At 33.3% G+C, this 21,879-nt stretch overlaps 1 protein-coding gene across 4 annotated transcripts in view; it reads right to left on the bottom strand.

Moving 5' to 3' along the window:
• LOC110996449 (sorbin and SH3 domain-containing protein 1) overlaps positions 1-21,879 on the bottom strand; it is a 114,374-nt gene that overhangs the window by 92,037 nt on the left and 458 nt on the right. For 3 of the 4 annotated variants that reach the window (XM_045633105.1, XM_045633112.1, XM_045633123.1), the window contains exons 2-3: positions 7,583-7,813; positions 5,204-5,233 (exon numbers count right to left, since the gene is read on the bottom strand). In XM_045633105.1, coding sequence (XP_045489061.1) covers positions 5,204-5,233; positions 7,583-7,678 — 126 coding nt within the window. In that variant the 5' untranslated portion in view covers positions 7,679-7,813. The remainder of the gene's footprint in view (positions 1-5,203; positions 5,234-7,582; positions 7,814-21,879) is intronic. The other variant, XM_045633108.1, reaches the window with a different exon arrangement.

Below are 21,879 nucleotides of genomic sequence, written 5' to 3'. Positions count from 1 at the left end.
ATAAACGCTTTGTGAGCGCAGCGTTCGCACTTATTGAAAATTTTATGATAATCACATCGTTATTTTTACATTTAAAAATTTTGATTTTAGTTCTAATACTCTAATAATATATTACAAAAATATTAATTATTTAATGAACCCAGGTTTTCGGTAATAAGCTTAGGCCGCCATTAAACTACAAAAATCGGTTAGACTACATTTAAAAAACTCTAATTGACTAGTGTCCGTAATAATAATTCAAAAGCTGGATTAGAAGATGAAATAAGACGTTCAAAAATAATAAATTTCGACCTAACCGCCCGCCCTACATGCGAAAGCTTGAAACACTAAGATACGCCTATTTTGCTATATTAGTAAATGGATATAAGCAAATATGAATTCCAATGCTTTTAGAACATACCAGACATAGTTGTATTAATATTAATGGCCGGATTCCAAAATCAACATATAGTTATAACGTTAAATTCAAAGTTTGTACCTACTTTGTAGATAGAACTCTTATTTAGTTGGATGAGGTGTTTTTAATTTAAGTCTAAGTAGTACATTTTAATTAACATTTTCTTACTTAACCAAGTTAAAGTAGCAAAAGTTTCTAGAACTAACATTTGTCGTCATTTTAATTAAAAGTGTGACTTGAGCGATCTTAAATCAACTCCCAAGTTAGTGTCAAGATATTCTTGAAAGAAGGAATCTGTAGAGACAAACGGGCCGGGTCATAACCGTTCAAATCATATTTTTGGTTAAATACGGCGAGACCAGACTAGTTGTAGGTAAGGGTTGTAACTTCTGAAGTAGTGTTTTTTACTATTTATTTAAATTTTGGCGTTATCAGCAGTGCAGTGCAGTGTTGGCCTAGTGGCGTGCGACTCTCATACCTGAGGTCGTAGAGTCGATCCCGGGCTGTGCACCAATAGCCTTTCTTTCTATGTGCGCATTTAACATTTGCTCGAACGGTGAAGGAAACATCGTGACGAAACCGACAAACCGACCCAAAAAAAAATCGACGACGTGTGTCAGGCACTGGAGGCTGATCACCTACTTGCCTATTAGATTTAAAAATGATCATGAAACAGATTCACAAATCTGAGGCCAAGCAGTACACTGATATTTTATTATTTTTGTTTATTTTTATTTTGGCGTTATGCTGCAATAAATAAGTCTTAGTTTTATGCTATACTAATGTTTTATGCTAATAAGAAAATTTATATTAATTTTTACCTTTTCATTTTACTGTATACATGTTTCCAATAAAACTTGAATGTACGTATTAATAAGGAATTTGCTGAAAGTAACATTATAGAAAGGGACATAACCAGAGTAACAAGGACCTTCAGAGATTTGAGGGTACACAGTAAATCTGTAGTAGTATTAGCGACGTTGAGATTATAGTAGTTCAAAGTTGCCTGGTCAGTCAAACTATTGGATCGAAATTCCTTGCACGTATGACCCGTGACTGAGACGCACGTGAGCCATTTTACGATATCAGTACGATAGGGATATACTGATAAACGCCAAAGTTTGTTAAGAAGGACGGTTTTTTTACTTTTGAAATTAAAACGGTATAATTAATAGTTTTTTTTTGTTATGTGTGTTTTTGTATAAGGCAATAAAGGATAAAAAAATAAATAAATAATAAATGGCGGCGGTATCACTTAACATCAGGTGAGCCTCCTGCCCGTTTGCCCCCTGTTCTATAAAAAAAAACTGGTGATCAAATTTGACGATTTACATCATTAGGTAAAGTTAAAGATGTGCTGGCAGTAGAATCTACTTGTACCAATCTCTTTGGTAACTTCAATATACATATATGAACAATATAGAAAAAAACACAAAGATTTATGATTGACTTGTACCGTTAACACATACCGATGGTATTAAATTGTCAATATTTTTATATAGTTCTATGGAACTAAGATGTAAATGATGCATACATCTTATTGCCCATAAGATCTTCGATGAAAAATAGACGTGTCAAATGTCACAACGAGTACGAATGTGATCAAACTTTTGTAAGAACACGAACATACCCGAATATGTCCTGTGTAAATATAATTTATTAAAAAATATTCAGTGAGCCGAACTAATTTTTAATTTAAAATCGTATTAACAACGCTTATAACATTAATTTAATCGTTTAAATTAAACCATCCGTTTACATATACTGATCATTTTGGTGTTAAAATTATCGTGAATCAGAACCATAAGTCTGTCATAAAATATTGAAACTGATGTCGTTAAATATTTGCAAAAGTAAGCCATAATTTGGATTTAACGGTTACACCTTCTTCAATTTAATAAAGGAGGGTTGGATTGTGGCCAAGGACAATCCCGTTTGGCTGAAGGTTTTATTGCTATTAACAGCTTAACGAAGACGTTGATACAAAATTGTTGATATGATATTTGATTGGAATGTGCATAGATGTATTAACTAAAATATCCTTGATAATCTTTAACTGTGACTGCTTTTGTTTCACAGTATTTGCCTTATTATAAACAATTAAATAATGTATATGTATAACATACATAAGTTGATAACTAGTATCACTAAATTTTTCTAAACTGGAAATCCATAATTTATTTTTGAAATAGAAATCAATTTTGTTTGTATTCATTGCTATATTTATATTATTTTTTTTATTCTCCTAGTGGGACTTTAAAACATTATTAATATCCTAAAATTATTTGAGGCTATTAGTAAGGGCTTAAAAAACTAATTTATTAACTATAATTTTTTTATTTTTTATAAGTACCACTTAATAAAACAGTAGTTGATGGATATGAGAGCAGAGTTAAATACTGTTTGCTCCAAATATAAAATATACCAGCAGTACCTAGCAGGTAGCAACCCACTGCAATCCTCAAACACATTTATCTTTGTGCAGCGGAAAAATGCGGTTTTAAATCAGGCTTGTGGAAGGCACATACAATAAATTCCTGCACATTTACACCTCAGTGTCAACTGTCAAGTGAAACGCGGTTACGCGGAAACCATTTCAGTCGACGCGACGTTAGCGAAGAAGGCTGTGCGACGATGTTGCGAGTTCTTTCATTTTAAAAGATGGAAGTGCCCTTAAGTTTATCCGTATGGGAATTGATCGAACAATCACAACTATAATAAAAAAACAAAAACATTTAATAAAAAATAGCAATCCCCGTCGACAGTTTTTAATATTACTTTCTTGCTTACACATTATTAATAATCTTAAAGTACTAAAAACACCTTGGTGTCTGAAGACTACAAAGAACTACGTTAACTTCTTTTTAAACTCAAGCGTTAAAAAATACAATTAATACCAAAACGTTTTTATACTTTATACCTATCTTAAATTAGCACATCCCAGGAAGACCCTATCCCTATCGTCTTTTAAAACTCTTCTATATAAATATTTCCTAACCTTATCATATCCTGATCAATCGTGACCTGTGTAATTCTTGTATCTCCTGTTCGTTTTGTAAATGTAATTCTCTATTTTCTTGAATTTGTAAGATTAGCTTTTTAGTTTTAGTTAGTTATTATAATATATATAGTTACTAATAGATTAAGGTTCTATATTTTAATATAAATTTATTTTGTTTTGTATATAACTTCTGCACTTCTTGCACCCATCATTTTTTTTATATTTATTTCTATTTTTACTAGGGTTGCCTGGAAGAGATCGCTTGTTAGCGATAAGGCAGCCCGTTGCATCCCTTGTAATTTATATATACTGTGTTATTTGTATTTCTTTAGCAACGAAGTGTAAATAAATAAGACTAAAGTTAAGCATGTAATTCTAAACTCTGTGGTAGGTCCAAACAGACAGACAGACATTAGGATGGGGCCGACCGCGACCCGAATACATCCGAGTCTTACCAAGTCAAGCATTTACGGAGCTTGGCGACACAAATATATTGGATTTTCTTTCCATCATTATATATAAACTATCAATGAGACTGATGCGTTCAATGTTATTGTTCGAGTTTGGAATTATAGTATCGGCACTTCCAGTACTCTCTCTGCGTGTGCAACCGAGAAATTTCCATTCAACATCTACTTTTACAGTTTTACACCCCCTAGAACCACTTGAAGTATAAAGCAACATTAAACATTCAGACCAAAGCCGTCAGGTAAAAGACGTTATGAGTGAACAACTCTTGTTTCCGGCGTCATATAATTGTTGAACTGAGCAATAGGACCTTTGTTACATTTTCTTTGTATGCGAGATTTATATGAAATCTTAGACGGTAAATTGTATATATGCTGACCCAATAAAAACTTATTTCCAACTGTTGTATTAACGAGTTCAAAAAAATTGAAATAAACTTTATTATTGGACTTTTTGAGTGCTTAAGAAGGAGTTGTGGTTAGCAAGGGGTTTGCTTTTATTCTAGCGAATCGACTTATACAATCAATTAATCGCTTTTGTATACGTTAATGAAATTAATTAAATAAAATGTAATTTGTAATATCTTTAAATCTAATATAGTAAATTCTCTCCGAAATGGCCGAAAAAAAAATTAGGTCTGCGAATCGGACAAAATCTATTTTTATCTCCCTAAATGTTAAAGGTGGTCTCTACCTCTAGATTTTATTTTACCTCAACATTTTTTTATTTATTTTTATGAAACAGCATAAAAAAATACATACTTACTACCCTTAATTTTCACCTCTCAACGATGACCCTCTATTTTATATTTGTTAATTAAAGCTTGAACGCTGAGGTATAAATAGAGAAACATTCATAGAAAACCCTAAAAAGTTTTCATTCCGGGAAACCGAACAGTCTCTGGGGTAGCATAGGAAAATGTTCCATATATGTACTACTTTTTAGTAGGCTAAGTAAAATCACATTAAGGCCAACGAAGTTGGCGGGTCAGCAAGTAACTGATAAGTAATATAAAGGAAATAAAGTTATGATAGAAATGAATAGGCAATGAAGATAAAGTGATAACCATTCATAGATGCATTCCAGTTAGCTTGTAAGTTCGTTGCACTCTTCGCAGCTAAAGTAACTATTCTACAGGCGATTATCTCCTATCAGTGTTAAAAACACGCTATTGTTAAATAGATGGGTATATATTAACAGACAGTGTTATAGTGTTATTTAGGCACTAAATGTAAAAGCTATGTTGATGAAAAGCAAGTAACGAAGTGGCACTCTCGTTAACTAAAAAGATTGATCACTGTGTGTTAAACAAACAATTCCGTCACAATTTTACTCACATCAATTCGTTCCATTGACTCACTGAAGCTCTGAAATGAAATTACCCAATTTGAGAGATGACAACCACAGATTCGTTTATTTACGGATTAGCTAAGTACACACTCTATTTAATTGTCTGTTTTTAGAAAGGAATGTTTTTAACTAATATTTTTAATCAACTTCGAAATCGGAGTATATTTTTTTTATAGAACAGGCGTCAAACGGGCACGAGGATCAACTGATGTTAAGTGATACCGCCGCCCATGGACACTCTCTATTCCAGAGGGCTCGCGAGTACATTGCCGGCCTTTTAAGAATTGGTACGCTCTTTGATTAATTGATTTCTTAATTGGTATTTTTTATGTGTTCGGGGATAACTTGGTTGTTGGAAAGGATACCATGATAAAAATAAACCAGAAGCTGATGATGGAATCGTAGAGAAATCGAAGGGAACCTTTAATAATATGTACAGATAAAAAAATGATGATGAAGGGAAAATTCCCTTCCTTAAAAAAAAGGAAATCCTTCGAAAGTATAATGTTTTTAAATTAGTATATTTCATTACAAGTGCAGAAAGCCTGTCATTGCAAAGAGTTCCGACAAATGTCTACCCGAGCCGAGGCGCAGCCGAAGGTGAGGGACAGTCGGAACAAGTTGCAATGACGGTTCCGCACGTGTACTGAACAACTATTTTTAATACAGTTGCGGATAAGATTTTAATACGATTGCAATTCTTAAGCAATTAAATAAAAATCTTTGCTTGTTTTCTCTTCTCTCCGCGCAATAAACTCGTCGTACTTTTTTTACTTTTTCGGTGCAATTATACTAAGTTCGGATGGTGTTAATTCAAATAAAATATCGTCGAAATTACTCATTTTGTGCAAAAAACAACTCAACTCGCAAGAACATTTTTGGAAAATGGCGCCAACTAAATTTTACAAGATGAAATGAAAGGAAACCTAATGAACACATTGTATCCAATCATTAAATCTGATATTTAAACAAATTGGGAGCTTCTTTTTAGAAATATTTGCACGAATCATTAAAACTTCTATGAATCTTTTTTTTTAGCAATAACTTCGTGGTTATTATTTTTTTCTTTTTAATAGACATTTTTTGGGAGTTAAGAAAGAAAACGCACGAGTTCGGAAAAGGTAAAGAAAAAGGACGAGAGTGTAATAGCCCACATCCCGAACGCTATACATCCCTGCGATACGCCACATTTCGTGCAACTGTATTAAAATATACAATTGTTCGACACATCATTTTAATTTAATAAATTTTAAAGAGGCCAATCGTCACATTTTTTGGATTGACGCTCTGCTTTGTTACACTCAGCTTATTTTAAACGCATTTTTTTTACCTTTTTGTTAATAGTTACGTCCTCAATTTTATAATTTTTAGTGAGTATTTTGTGCGTTTTCTGAACTATTGTACGGCGAGGTAACAGTAGGTTATCAGTCTAACCTCTCTTATTGTCTAATATAATTTCTCCATACCCTTACGACTAACATTTGTGTCCCTTTTCTTCTTTTTCGATTGGAAGAATCGAAACGAGGACTACTCAAGACTTATTATTTTAGTATTAAATTGTGAAACCGTTCGTTATGGTAAATATTTACTACCATGTTCTTTATGTAGAAAATGTTGCAAAATAAACGTAAGCATTACACGTACAATAAGAATAAAAGAATTGATACCGCTGTCATGGTTTGTGTAGGTTTAAAGTATCTTTATCTTGGCGTTCATAAGATTACTTGTATATCTGGTAATCCATCCCTAACGTTATTTTACGACGATACTTTATTAAAAATTTTGTTTTTTTTAATAAAAATGAGTATGTGAACGAAGTAAGACTTTGAAACCCAAAGTTTACGCTATTTTAATATGGACTAGTTGGGACTGTTTGGCAAAAGAATAGCCACAAAGGACGTGTGCAAACAGATTGTACGTCTAATGAACACTGCACAAAGCAATACACTTAACAAATTACACTAACATCCCGGATCTTAAACTACACGTTTTGTTGTTTTTTACAGTGAAAAAGGAATAATTGTAGGTGAAATGAGCTTCAAATATTAATTAAAGCAATTTAACAATTTTGTGTGCTGAATCCATATGTTCGTTCTATATGGCCTGCAAGGTCACAGATTAATGAAACAAGCTAATTCGTAAAAAGTATACATAATTGTTAACATTTACGAAAAATGCTTTGAAAATTTATACAAACATTAAATATAATTAATTATATTTTACAAAAGCGATAAGTCTATAAATGACTTAATTGTTCATTATTTTTAATATAACTCTTGTACCATCCAATTGAAGCTCTTTCAAACAAATAGTCACTACCTTTATACAAGGTTTACAAAGGAAAATCTAGTTTGAAAATAACATACCCGTGATATGCGCAATGGCTGGTTTTGATCGAGGCCGCCGTGCATACGAAAACCCCACGGCGCGCCGCCTGTCAACTCCACTTCCTTTGATGTCATCGCAAAATTTTCACTTCATAGCTCCCATTCAAGCGAAAAGAATTTTCAAATTCCTTTCCACAGATCAATGGATTGCTTGTAATTACAAAACATCTTTCAGTCATCGATGCATCTTCGTCGGTATTCGCTTTCAATCTGAAACAAAAATAACTGATCAATATTGATAGGTGAAATAAGCCTTTAAGAAATAAGATTTGTAGCTCTCAACCACAACGTTAACAATAGTTATAAATATAGGCTAATAAAAGTATAAGAGGTTACTTTTTTTAGAGGTTAGGAGATCCTAAAGAGGTTTTAAATTTTTAATCTTAAATTAAAACCGGGTTTTTTTTCATTCCTATACGTTTTACATATTTACGTATAAGACTTATTGGTATATTAGATATTTGAATTTGAAACTATTAAACAAGATATTAGTGACAATTAAAATAGGTAATAGTTGCAAGTAGACTGTTAGTCATCGGTGCTAAGTAATGTAAATTATGAAACTAATTTAAACACATAACATCTAACAAGTGACATTGAAGTCCGCACCAATACGTGTCCTAGACAATCAATCCATGGACTTTTGTCAACATGTTTGACATTTTATATATAAAATTCTCGTGTCGCGGTGTTTGTGGTTAAACTCCTCTGAAACGGCTTGACCGATTCTCATGAAATTTTGAGTGCATATTGGGTATGTCTGAGAATCGGACAACATCTATTTTTCATCCCCCTAAATGTTAAGGGTAGTCCACCCCTAAATATTTTTTTAAATATGTAGATAAGTAAATTTTTATTTTTTTATCAACAACATTAAAAAATACATACAACTCTAAATTTTCAACCTTCTACGATCAACTCTTACTTTTTTATTATAAATGATATACAAGGCAAAAGGACGTTTGCCAGGTCAGCTTGTTTTTTATATAACAGTGTACTGACAGATCTGCAGCTTAATTTATTTTAAATTAATGGCTCACGTACTGAACCAGGAATAGCAATGACAGCTATATGGTTAGGTTATTTAGAGAGCCCTAACGTAAGCCAATATCAATGTTATATTAAATGCAGGTATATTTAGTTTAATGACCAGTTTAATTCCTCATAAACATTGGCAGTAAAAAACGTTCAAGTCTTGATACTCAACCTCGTTTTCAATCAGAAAGTACAACAGCGAAGTCTGTAGAAACATAAGAGCATTTTTAAGTGCCATCGTTATTCAAATGAAATACAATATTTTCTCCATCTTTTCAATATAAAAGGCTTCATAGAACTTATCAGTGGGAATCCGTATAAATGAAGGAACATTGATTGAGTTTTGAAGTTCGATTTCCTTTTTCAAATTACATTTGTCACTTCAACACGCCACTGATTTCGTTTAATGTACCTAAATAAAAATATTGTTGATTTTGTAAACACCTTGTTTGTGTCCTTTGTTTAGGTTTTATTAGGTATTCTAGAATATTCTAGCTTTAAAGGTGTCGAACCTGAAATTTTTCTATACGATTTTTCTAATTTGGCAGTCCTCCACAAACATTTTCACTAGATATACGAATTTGGATATACGCCTTCTCTGAATTGGTAAATTTAATTTACATATATACATCTATATTATCTAATTTTAAAGTATTTTCGAGTTCTACAGTAAACATTTTATGTAAACAAATTTGTTTCAGTTAATATCTGGGTAAAGTGGTGAATCGTAAAGTTATATTTGTTAGGCCGAGGCCATTTTGCTTTATTATTTTCAGCCTATGATCTCAACGATCTGAGAGGAAGGTCAAATTATCAAACTACTATCGCCCCACAACTTCAGGTGGAACAATATTTTATAATATCCAAAAAACTCACACTTATCCATGCCTTAGGTTTATATTAGATTTAAAAGCTAGCTTAATAAGTTAATTAAAATACAATGTTGTTTTATGAATACGATGTCCTCTGTCATACTCATTATTTATGTTAGGTATACGAGTTTGTAGTTGGAACTGGTGCTTTCCTCAACAAATAAATATCGCAACACACAGAAATTCTGCCAGCATTAAAGGTACACACAGGTACCAAACTTTTTAAATTTATTTTAGTTTTATATTCATCCATTTTTTATTACTACAGTCAAAATCATTTACGTCATCGTTTAGGATTACATACCGGTTATATTGACCAAAATCAAAGATTGCGGATTGGCGGGTAATAGTATTAAGTCTAGTAATCACATCGTCATCGGCTGTTACGACTGTCTGTTTTTATTACCAAATATGAGTAGTCACTTCAATGTCGTTATAATAGATTTTGACTGCATTACTATAAAGCTGAAGAATATTGTAAATACTATGATTTTTTGTAAATAATACTGCGCAGTGATAACAGTGAAATAAAATCAGTGGTTCACAGTGAAAGTGAAAGTGTTAGTGCGCGAAAGGCATTCTCGATAATTGAAGATAGTGTTATGTAGCATAAGCACTCATTTTGTGTTTTTTTTTATTTCCCGCCCGGGAGCATGTTCGGAAAGTAACCGAACACCTTGCAATTAATTAGCATAAGTACATATAGTTCGCCGCCTGCGCGCGACGCTTTTCTTTATACATCAGTGTGTCATCAACCATCACCGCGATCACTCATTACATTAGTTTTTAAGAGCAAAGCAATCTTTTATTTAATTATCATTAAAGTGTTCGGCAGCAGCCCGAACAAATATTATGTATGGTTGTTCGTAAAAAGTGTTATAAGGAGAAGAGAAAGATGAAACAACTATGTGGACCAAACAAACAAAGAACTTACAAAGACCACAAACAACAGAGCGGACGATTAAGAAGAAGCGGTGTTTGAGAAGCGCACGCTTAAGACACTAGGCCGACGGCAAAGTGTCTTAAGCAGCGCCTCTCATACCAAAGGTCGTGGGTTCGAATCGCGCCTGTGCGCTAATGGATTTTCTCCCTATGTACGTATCACGTAAGTGCCTATTTAAAAAAACATATCACGTAACAGATACAAAGTTCCCAGCTATTGTAGCGCCACAATTTTTATAAAAGTTTGAAACAATTATTAATATTTCACTTCGAATTCGACGTGTAAAAAATTGGCTATGTCTGGTTTTTTTTCTATCAAGCGAAGTTATTTAAATCGTGTATCGATCTCTCAGAATAGATAATTAAAATACTCAATTCCACCATATAGTTTTTACATTCACCCTACTTCAAGAAATGATGACGAAAACTGGAAAGAAATAATGAACTTTTTGGGAGCTTGGCGAAGAGATAGGACCTTAATGTCCTTGGTTAACAAAATACCACTGCTCAAAATTCAGGAGTTTCAAAAACAATATATGAAAATATAAACGCTCAGTTCTAAAAACGTTTTATTTGAGTATTATTGATCAGTTAATATACACGAGATGTTTGCTAACATTCCGTTCGAAATTACCCGCATACCGTCGTGAATTTAAGAATTAAGGAATTCTCATTAAATATCTTAAAAGCAGTCAGCGATCCTAATATTGTTTAATCGCTTTATATGAAGGTTAATAGCATTAGATACATTAGTTATAACAGTAACAGTTTAATATATAGATTTGGAATAGACGCAATTTTTATTGAAATATCTCTTGATATATTTTCTATAATATGTATCTTCTATTTTAGGACTCTGGACAGCAGATGCTTATTTATTACAAGGAATCAATATGGGTAAAATCCCGATCGTGCGATGCAATACGATCTTTTTCAGTTTTTAAATAGCAGTATACAATGCCGATAAAAGTAATATATTTATATATCAGTGGCATGATTATATAGTTTATAGAGTTTCACAAGTGTGGAATGGGGATGGGAATGGGGGCATGAAGCTCACCTGCTAAGACACCCACATTCCCACAAGGCTCGCAAGTGCGTTGCCGGCCTTTTTAGAATTGGAACGCTCATTTCTGACCCTAAGTGGAATCGGTTCGGAAATACTTCAGTGGGCAGCTGGTTCCACATATATGTGGTGCGTGACAAAAACTGCGTTAGGAAACGCTCATGTAAAGCGCAGCCTCACGATGCGGTAACGACGCGTTGCGCCGCCACGCGGCGTCGCACCGCAAGCGCGCCGGACTAGCAACATGCGAGACGAGGCGGGCAGGGATAAAATGTATTGCCACACCGCAAGGCCCGTGTGGCACCCTATAGCTTGAAATAATTGCGGTGCGGCGCCGTACAGCACTGTTACCGCATCGTGTGGCCGCGCTGTTATGGAACGACAAACGTCGAGGTGATACGGATTGTATTTTTCTGGACGTCTGATAATGAAACTCAGCTACAGGGTCCGGTAAAAGATTCAGAGACGCTCCTCCCTCTGAATCTTCGGCCAGGATCGAGCCGCACGGAAAGTGACTGATCGTTGATGACATTCTTTGTTGATTACGGTTAAACGGAAGAAATTATTTACTCGTGAAGCCTGTGAATCGCCCCGTTTTACCAATCAACGTGGAATTTGCTTCGTATTCAGTAAAACACGACGTTTAAGTTGCTATTAGGCTTGCTGAGGTTCTGCAATGCGACAGGTATGCTTGCACAGATCCGAACTAACGGTTTTAATGCCTTATTTAGCAAAGGGTTGAATTTTTGAAGCGTCGTATTAATCATACCAATTGTATCCTTGGTAGGTTTGATTACAAAGAAAACGTATACCTAATCAATCAATCAATCAGTTAATGAAATGAGAATGAGTCAATAGTTTCTAACTGAATTTCTATGTTATTCAAATAAGTAATTATAAAAAAAATCATCTCATTTAATATGTTTTTAAGCTTAACACTATATACGGTATAATTCATAATAATAAGTTTTTAAACAGCGAACGCTGCCCGCCCGATAATGTAACCGCACATCAGACTGTCCATCTGTTTGTGCAAAATGTTCTTTTATTTATTTCGGTTGTAAATGTAAATATTTTTTTCTCATTTATTTTGTGACTATGAAACTACCGGCTGGCAATTCTAGAATTGTCTTTTGGCAGTGGTATCTCCTAACCTACCCTTTGTTTTATATAAAGCTTGTGATTAATATTGCCTATCGGTCACACATATACACGATTTCTACTATTTTGGTGTGGATAATTTTGACAAGACAGCAATAAAGTATATATTATACCAAAGAGAAAAACTAAAGCATACCAAATCGAAATGTTTACCTGTCTATACCAATTATATTTGGTTATACGATAACGGTAGGCCAGAGAGGTCTTTTGGAGATTGTTGGTAGATTTTGGGTAAAAACGTTCAAGAGATATAGTTCTTGAAGCAAGGATTTATATATAATAAACATTATTTATTCTTTTTTAAATGAAGTGAAGCGATTAAAATAACCTGATGCGAACACGATTTTATAACGAACGCTCATTCAGAAAATAAAACTCTTTGCCTAGTTAAAACGATTTATTGCTTTTATCAACTGGATGAATCGACATCGGCTCTAGAATCTCAGGTTTGCACCTGTTCAGTGATTAATTTATCCGTATCAATAAAATACAAGGATTTAACTGGATAGAGACCGAACCTTACTAACATTAAGGTAGATATTTTAAATTTCTAACTATATTTCTAAAATAGGAACTCAAATCTACAAATCTTTGTTTTTTAAGTGTCAAAACTAAATTAGACTAAGTCACTTTTCAACGACTATTACATTTCGACCATGGCCATGAGAAATTAGAGAAATTGATCGTGGCTGGTGGTAGTCATGGTCGTTCACCAACCAGATGGACCGATGAAGTAAAAGAGTAAAAGAATCCTCAAAACTATTTTTTTATAATTATCTTCAAAACTTATCTATAAGATATTCCCCATTCATCCTTCATAACCGTCGTATTGTATGTAAATAAACCTTAGAAAACGGAAGCACTGAATGGCATTTGAATCAGTACGCGCCTTAAAGGGGTGTCACTCACTGATATGGCCCTGAAAAGGGTTCGGAACATACTATTATAGAGATCTGGGAGTAAGGAAACAGGGGTAATAAAGATCATAGGTCGATCACCTCATTTTTTCTCAGAGGGGTGTTATAAGACTCGTATTTGTCTGACTGTGTCCACGATGTTCCGATTTATAAAAATATAATCAGGCGGTTTAGAGTTGCCCACAATTATCTTTTAAAATCTTTCCCAAATCATTTCGTGTATAAAATAATTATATATATAAATTATAAATAACATTATAGGTTGATCAGCAAGAGGCTTCCTGCATCAGTGTGCAATTCTTTTTAAAATGTCTAGTGTCTAGAAGAATAGATTCTTCTAGACACTCTTTTCATTTCTGAAGGTCCTCTTAGTGTCGCAGCACAACTTTCTCTACTCTCCCTTGTCTATGGTGAGCCTCTGTGCCTGCTTTTACATGATCGGTCCAGCGAGTAGGGGCTTGTTATCGAGATCTGGTGCCCTCCACCCTGCGAGTCGAGATGAGGTTTTGTTGACTTTCTGGATCTCTTCGTGTTAGATGTCCAAAAAAACTTAGATGCGTGTAGTTTAGCCGTCTTAGTTTGGTTGCTTAGCTGTACAGGGAAACCTTAGCATCCGCCTCCAACACTACATTTCCCGAGCATCTGTTTTTCTTCTTTTAAATGTCCGTATCGTCCAGAATTCAACTTTATAAAGGAAAATCGGAAATACCACAGTCTCATCCAATTTCTTCTTATTCGGATACTTCCATACGTCTTTGGTCATCTGGGATCTTCTTCGGTTTTCGTTTTCGCTTCCTCCATGACTAGAGGTATATAAACTCGCCGACTATTTCTAGATCTTTCAGTTCACCAGTGCGTGTTAGTTTTCCCGATTTATCGATTATCATAACTTAAGTTTTGGATTTATTAATGTGAAACTCTATTCTCTATTGAGTGATTACAAAAGTGATAGAATATACACACATATCACCAAAACAACTAAACAGGTTATTTTATATATATCTATGTTATAAGTTGACTCAATAACTTATTCTGTCACACGAGGATGCGCAATTAAAATTATTTTAAGCGAACGTAGAACTCCAACTAACCTATAAAAAGAAAAGTACATAGGTAACACTCATTACCAAAATTTAAAAAAAATGTGCTAGACGTGTGAAACCAGGATAACCGACCGTCCGTTATCAATATAAATCAACAAGGATTTTCGAACCTGCAATATTTTTACCACAGATCACGAATCGTTTATTTTCGAGGCATATATCAAAACCGAACTCTTTGATCAACATGCAGCTTTCCTTTTTTTAGTTTCGCTACAATGGAGAGCTGCAGCACAAACGAGTCTTGAATTTTAGTCTACCGATGAATATATTTTAACGAATTCTAGTTTGATATAATCGTTCTTAATTTAAATGTGATATTTGTATATTGTGTAATTGACTTATACATAAAACTTATGCATAAATTATTTTCCTACTTTTATATATAATATATAATAGCCTTTTTATCGGACATGACAGCGTATTCTTTATTTTATTTTTCGTAAATTGTTCCTTTTTTCCATTTTTGCTTGTCCGTTTGCCAGGTGGCAAAGGCCTCCTCCAATCTACTCCATTCTGGCCTTTCTAAGGCCACTCTACCCCATGTTGTTCCTGCGACTTGTCTATTGTCGTCGTTCCATCTTTTTTGTGGTCTTCCTCTCTTTCTCTTTCACATGAATCCTACTTTTACATACATTTAAAAATAGCCTATACAACAATTATGGTTAATAAGTAATGTGGTAGCTCAGATTGACATTTACTCTAAGTATAAACAAATATAATTGTAGTTAATTGTAATATAACTCGTAATATAACTAACCATAAAATATAATAACTAAAATATATTATTAAATGGAGTCCATTCAGGCAAGGTTCCGAAGATACTGGTAGCGTTCCCCCTTTGAATAGCTAGACTTTAATTCTAGACGATTTTAATTCTTTGTCCGAGGTAGCTGCCAGCTCTTCGATCTACTGTGATGTCGACTAACCTTTTTGATATTTCCCTAAAAAGCCTTATATTGCTAGGACCCCACGGACCAAGGGTCTCGACACCTAATGGGACAAAAACATATAGGAGCATAGACCCCATGTATTTGCTGGCTTTAGCTTTTTCAGCCGCATCACAAACCGCACCAGACTAGATACATTATGTTTCAGATTACTTATTCAATACTTTCTGTATGGGTATGTATGTCACTGTAGCACGAAAACATCTACGCATTTAATGCTGTCCAATATACCCAGATCTTAATGCCGGCAATTATTTGCCGGGAATTATCGTTATCCTTGAAATAATTCCACGTTTCATCCGCACCAACTCGATGGTTGGAAGTCTTCTCCCACATTCGGCTTTTCTAGAATTTTGCTTTTGCGAACTAATGAGCTGTGTAATCGACTTTTAGTGGAGATCTTTTAATGGAAGATACGACCTCCAGACTTTAAATAAGGGCATACTCAAAGACCACCAAGGCACTTAACATGGGTGTTCATGCTCTGCGGCAGCTACAATTTTGCCTAGGTGGACCTCGCCGGCCTATCACATCAAAAATATAAAATATTCATCGCTAGGCCGGCCATCTGAAGTTTCGTCTAGGATTCTATTTATCTAAGAATATTATTTATTATGCTAATTATGTAAAATCTCGCGATCAACTTGATTGTATAGTCCCTCCGACAAGTTTCTTAAATATTCCACCGAGACAATTTTTCCGCAATTAATTGAATACCGAACCTGTAGGATGTTAAGCTAGCCATAGACGCTGGAGACGTAAGTAATTAGGTCACGTTACATTTACGTGTTTTAATTATTGATTTGTACTACGAAACACGAGTTTATTTGTGTAATGGACTGGGCAGCGTCCAGTGATTGATAGGTTTATTTAAGTCGGCTTGCGTCAAAATGTCGGTACGAAGATCCCGAGATGAGTCACGGAGCATTACGTTAATCGAAGGTTAAAATTAACTCGGCAGTCGTTTTACAACTCCGATTATTTAGATGACCTAATGACGTTTTCATCTATTTGAAAATATATATAACGTAGCTATTGACTGCGCCTGTCGTGAGTAAACATTAAATATTACGAGTTTCCATACGTTAAACCAAACGGTACCTTTGTAAGTTCAACTGTTTAGAGTCACTTCGCCAAAAAAATTATTATAATTTCATTTCATTCGATAAAAATGTATTAAAAGGTATAGTTATTACATTTTCTGTATGTATAAATCGTTTTAAATGGTTGTACGAAATGCTGCCTTAAATTACAAAGTGCCAAATAAATTACAGTGTAAACTCTATGTAACATTACTCGATTTAACGACAAACTTTCTAAAGCGCCGAAATCCATTGACTTTGGTTTAGCTTGTTTACCATAAAATGATATACTCTACATAGCATCACACACACAGTATCAATAACCACATCAATTGAGCAATAAAAAATACCTTTTAAGTTGCTAAAATTAATAAAAACTGCGCAGCTGTGTACATTTTGAGCCTGAGCCTCCGCCGAGCATTAAAAAGGCTCTGGAAGCAGCTAAATTATTGGACAATTTTTTCCTTTATCACCCAGATGCCTCGATATCGCAAGATATGAATCAAATAAGTAAAAAAATACAACAAAACTACTGGTGCAGCAAAAGACGTCAGATAAAAATAACAGACTACACGCAATAGTATTCAAATAAGATTATTTTGTGTATAAAACTATTAAGACTAGTCTAATATACATTTTCTTCTTCAGATTCTGATTTTCCTTCCTTCCATTTAACGCCATAAAATGCCTTTAGTGTCGGTATATGGAGTTAACACTGTACTTGTAATTAGAAGGAATAAAATTCGTTATTTAATGCACAATTACTTCCTTCAAATGTCGCACTTCATATTTGTATCGTCCTCTCTTCTGAACAGCGAAGGAGTGGAATTCTTTGCATCCTTAAATGTTTTCTAAAGAACATAGATTCATTCAAGCGCCAACATAAATGGACAACTCCTAGACAGGCGTGCTATACTGCATCTCACTTAACATTAGGTGGGATCACGGCCAAGCATCTGTCCAGTGTGTATAAAATAATATGTATTATCCTGATTACATACCTATGGTAGTATTTTGAAAATTCCACCCCAAAGATACAGAAATATTACTATAAATATAGTTTGTGAACACGAGAGATAGGAAGAACCTAATCAAAAATCTTTGATAACTATGATGAATCCATTGAAGGAATAATTCCCTTTGGTATAACCTTTGGTATAAATAATTGTACAAGATAATAATAATTAACATTAGTTCATTAGCTTCCTATTCATACAAGACTGAAGACGGTTTACCGAGCAATTGAAGATAACACTTTATTTTTATGAATGCAAAAATTATAGCCGCTTTTTTTTAATAAATCTCTTATTACATTTAATATAAGAATTTATGAGAAAACGTTCATAAGATGGTAGTGAGCTTAGAGCGAATCAAAGAACTGCAAAAGACAAAATTATCAGCTGTCATGTAATTGGAGCCAATCAACCTGTGAATTTTCAAACGCGTGAATTAATGTCTCACATGAAAAATAGATAAGCAACTTCTTCCAACTAAAAGTATCTTGATTTTAAAATCTAGTAAATTGTTTGTTATATTAGTAAAAAGGTGTTTTAATTCATTAAAGCATTATTGTTTTATTATAGATATAAAAAAGGTTGCACGTGAAAAATTAAAGCTACGGAATTCGTGCGCCGGTCAGCCGGGACAACTAAACAAAATCTCAAGAGTTTGATTCCAGCCGTATTTCTAGGACAATGAGCACATTTTCCGTAGTTTTCGCAATGACCACTGGGGTTGCTTTAGGAATTTTATTGCTTCCAACTTGCCTAATGATCCTACGAGGGATCTGGGGGCCTCGAATTTATCTCGTGTTTTGCTATTTACCTGTTTATTTTTATGTGATAGGTTTAAACAGGGTTTGCTGCTTAGTTTCTTAAAATTAACTTTAATATTATTGTATATCATCTGAATTATCTATTCATTACTCTTGATCACTTCAAATTCCCTTGGTTATATATCTTACAGTCAAACTATGCCGGTATAATACAATTGGTAGTTGCAAAGGAAACATTATTTAATAGATTTCTTATACAATACTTTAAGTCTACAAAAGTTATAAAATATATATACATATCATATACTGCACAAAGAATTTAATGAGATTTTTTATTAATAAACGTAACTCAAGAAGGATATGTCTGAATTTTTTTTTAAATCCGTTTGTCGTCGTCTGATTTCTTAGATCTTTTAATATATGCTTTCCTGTTACGCCAACTAAATCAGACAACGGCTAGTATAGAATAAAAGTTATGCATGTGTACGAAGAATGCGTGTGGCGGTTTCCATATGGAACTGTAAATTAGGTCAATCTGGATTAGTTGCTCGTATGTAAACATCCGTGCGTGTACGTTCTATTTGAGCAAAAATAAGGCGGACAAAGGACTCATCAATAGCCGTAGAACTCTTGCTAATGAAGTTGAAGTTGTTTATAAAACTTTATTTTGATTCAATGCGGACTTTGTCGTTGAGTTTACAAGTTTATATTTTCACAATACAAAGCAATTTAATTGTATAGGTTTATGAATATATTATAGCTTTAGCCTTTACATCTTTAATGTTAAGTTTAGTGTAAGAAATGTTAAGTAGGTGATATGTCATTGTTTAATTGTAACCTGAATTCTATAAACATTAATCTTTTTCTTGTATCTAATAAGAAACTGACCAATAAAAAAAAGGTATGGGTAGGCCCATTTTTAAGAATTAAACTTCAGATTAAGAATTACTCTACAGTCCTTTAGAGGTTTATAATTTTAAATTCAAAACTATTATAATTTAATAGTTGGATTAGGTTAGTGTTATTTAATTAGTGTTAATTCTTTAAAACTTTTAAATTGGTCCATTACATACTTTCTCGTCATTTCTATGTTTAACATCCTATGCTAAGTGATGACATGCTATCAATACGTTTTACCAAGCTAATTACAATGTACCTCTCAAGTGTATTCCCAAGATTCTTGCAGTAATCAAGCTATATGCGGTGAACAGTCTTATCGCTTGTAATTGCAATCATAATTACGAACAGATGCTGTAATTCCGCTGCGAGATCTGGTTATCTATAAGACTTCTTGTACTCCGTATAGTCATTGAACTACTAATGCAGTTTAGTGCTTCCTACATTTTAAACCCAGCGAAACAGATCCTTTCCACTCATTCATATACGTACGTATTAAAATTATTTTATTGTTAACCCAGTGGTACGACAACTGAATGTCATTATTTATTATTTTATCTAGGTACTTCTATGACTCCTTTCGTAGATTTCTCTGGACTAAGCCACGCCGGTGTGATCACGATGTTATCTTCACTACACAAGCAAGTTTAAATGAACAAATTATAGAAATAAGCATTCATTAACAGCTGAACATCAATGCATATTTGACTAAAGAAGGTTGAGTACATACATTATGATATTGGTTTGTGGATGCAATTTCCGTAACTTAGGCTCTGTATAAGTCCGTCTTGCGTATACATTATTATATGTATTATAAAAGTATTGATTACTACAGTTTAGACCTAAAATCCCAAACTAAAATGTAGGTATTTATCAAAATACATGGCACTTGCCTGTCTTTTATATCGAAAATGTTTAAATCAAAGTGCCTGAAAGTAGAACTATAATAAAATGATATATTAAAGTGTACAGCTATAGTTTCGGACCAGTATATCGAATGTTCAGACAGTGAAAAGGGTTGGGTCAGCAATAGATAAGAGAGCAGTTAGGAACGTCTTTGCCAGATCGTAAAGCCATTCCACGGGACCCTACTTATCGAGATATCTTTGTAAATTTCAATTTGAAATGAATCTATGAAACTCTATACGATTATCTTGAAACGAGATTCTTATATTCTATGAATTTTAAGATTCGTCTAACCTTAGCCTGCTTTCTACTATAAATTGTTTATGTAATTTCGCGATGAAGTATGCGCTATTTTTAGGAAGTTCTTTATAAACCAGTACTGTAGGAAAGGTAGAATATTTAATACAGGATTACCGTGGTTTCTATAATAACAATCTTCTTTGAGAGATTAATACCGCCTTTGCAAAGGCAGTAACATAGAGGAAAGGAAATAAAAAGCCTGTCCCGATATCGATTAAAGCAAGACTAGGAATGTATGTAGTTTCTAGAAAAATCTGCAAATATAAGACAATTATTATGTGTAGAATTTAGCTCATATTTAAGTATGTCTGGAAGAAATCGCTCTAAAGCGATAAGGCCGCCAGTTGCTTGTCATTATATTATGTTTAATATTTTCCTTTTATGTAATGCAACAAAGTGTAAATAAATAAAATAAATAAATAAGTCCCGCAATATAGCTTAAGCATGTAGGTGTAATAGGTACACTAACCTCCAAAGCCTTATTAGTATCCTTAACAATGTCCTTATTTTATGTAGTGTATATATTTTAAATACTTCAAATTAAATATTATGCACGCTATCGTTACAATTCTTTTTTCAAAAAAATTAAGCTGCTGAAAACGGTTTGTTTTTTTGAAATGAACAAACAGAAATTTTAAATTATAATTATTAAAACAAATTATGCAATACTACACGCAACCTAATCGTAAATATAATTTAATATAAACATTAATATTTAAATAAATAATAAAGTATGTATAAAACAAGTCTCTTTCATTATAACTCATAAGGTCAACGAAATTAATACCGAACAGTAGCTTATTGTAACTAGATCTAAACACCAAAGGCTCTATACAATAACGGATCTTACTAATAACGAAATAACAAGGCGTGCGATAATTACAATTAATTAAGGGTAATTTAAAGCAATAGAGGTTGATGATGTTTGAACTTATGTTTAAAAGAGCCGATTTTCATACATTTTCAAAGAATTATAGCATTATTTTAAAATGGACTATTTTGGTTAGGTATATTCAAATAATTATCCATTAGGCATAAAATAATGTTAAGTTTAGATACGCTTTTAGTTGATTGGCAATATACGATGTAATATTTTTAAGTTAAATAATGAAATTCAAATTTATATCAGAATATCACCAATAATACGACATTGCAAAATAAAGAAAATGTAGTCTAACAACACATAAGTTGTTAAACCTTTTACAACACCGCTCGTACTAGTAAGAATATTGGTTACAAAACCGCGCGTGGTTTCCGACATAATAATTGATCTT

This window comes from Pieris rapae, chromosome 2 (assembly GCF_905147795.1).
Source record: "Pieris rapae chromosome 2, ilPieRapa1.1, whole genome shotgun sequence".
Classification (NCBI taxonomy): Eukaryota; Metazoa; Arthropoda; class Insecta; order Lepidoptera; family Pieridae; genus Pieris; species Pieris rapae.
The sequence above is the reverse complement of the archived record's forward strand: the minus strand, read 5'-3'. Positions and strand labels throughout refer to the sequence as shown.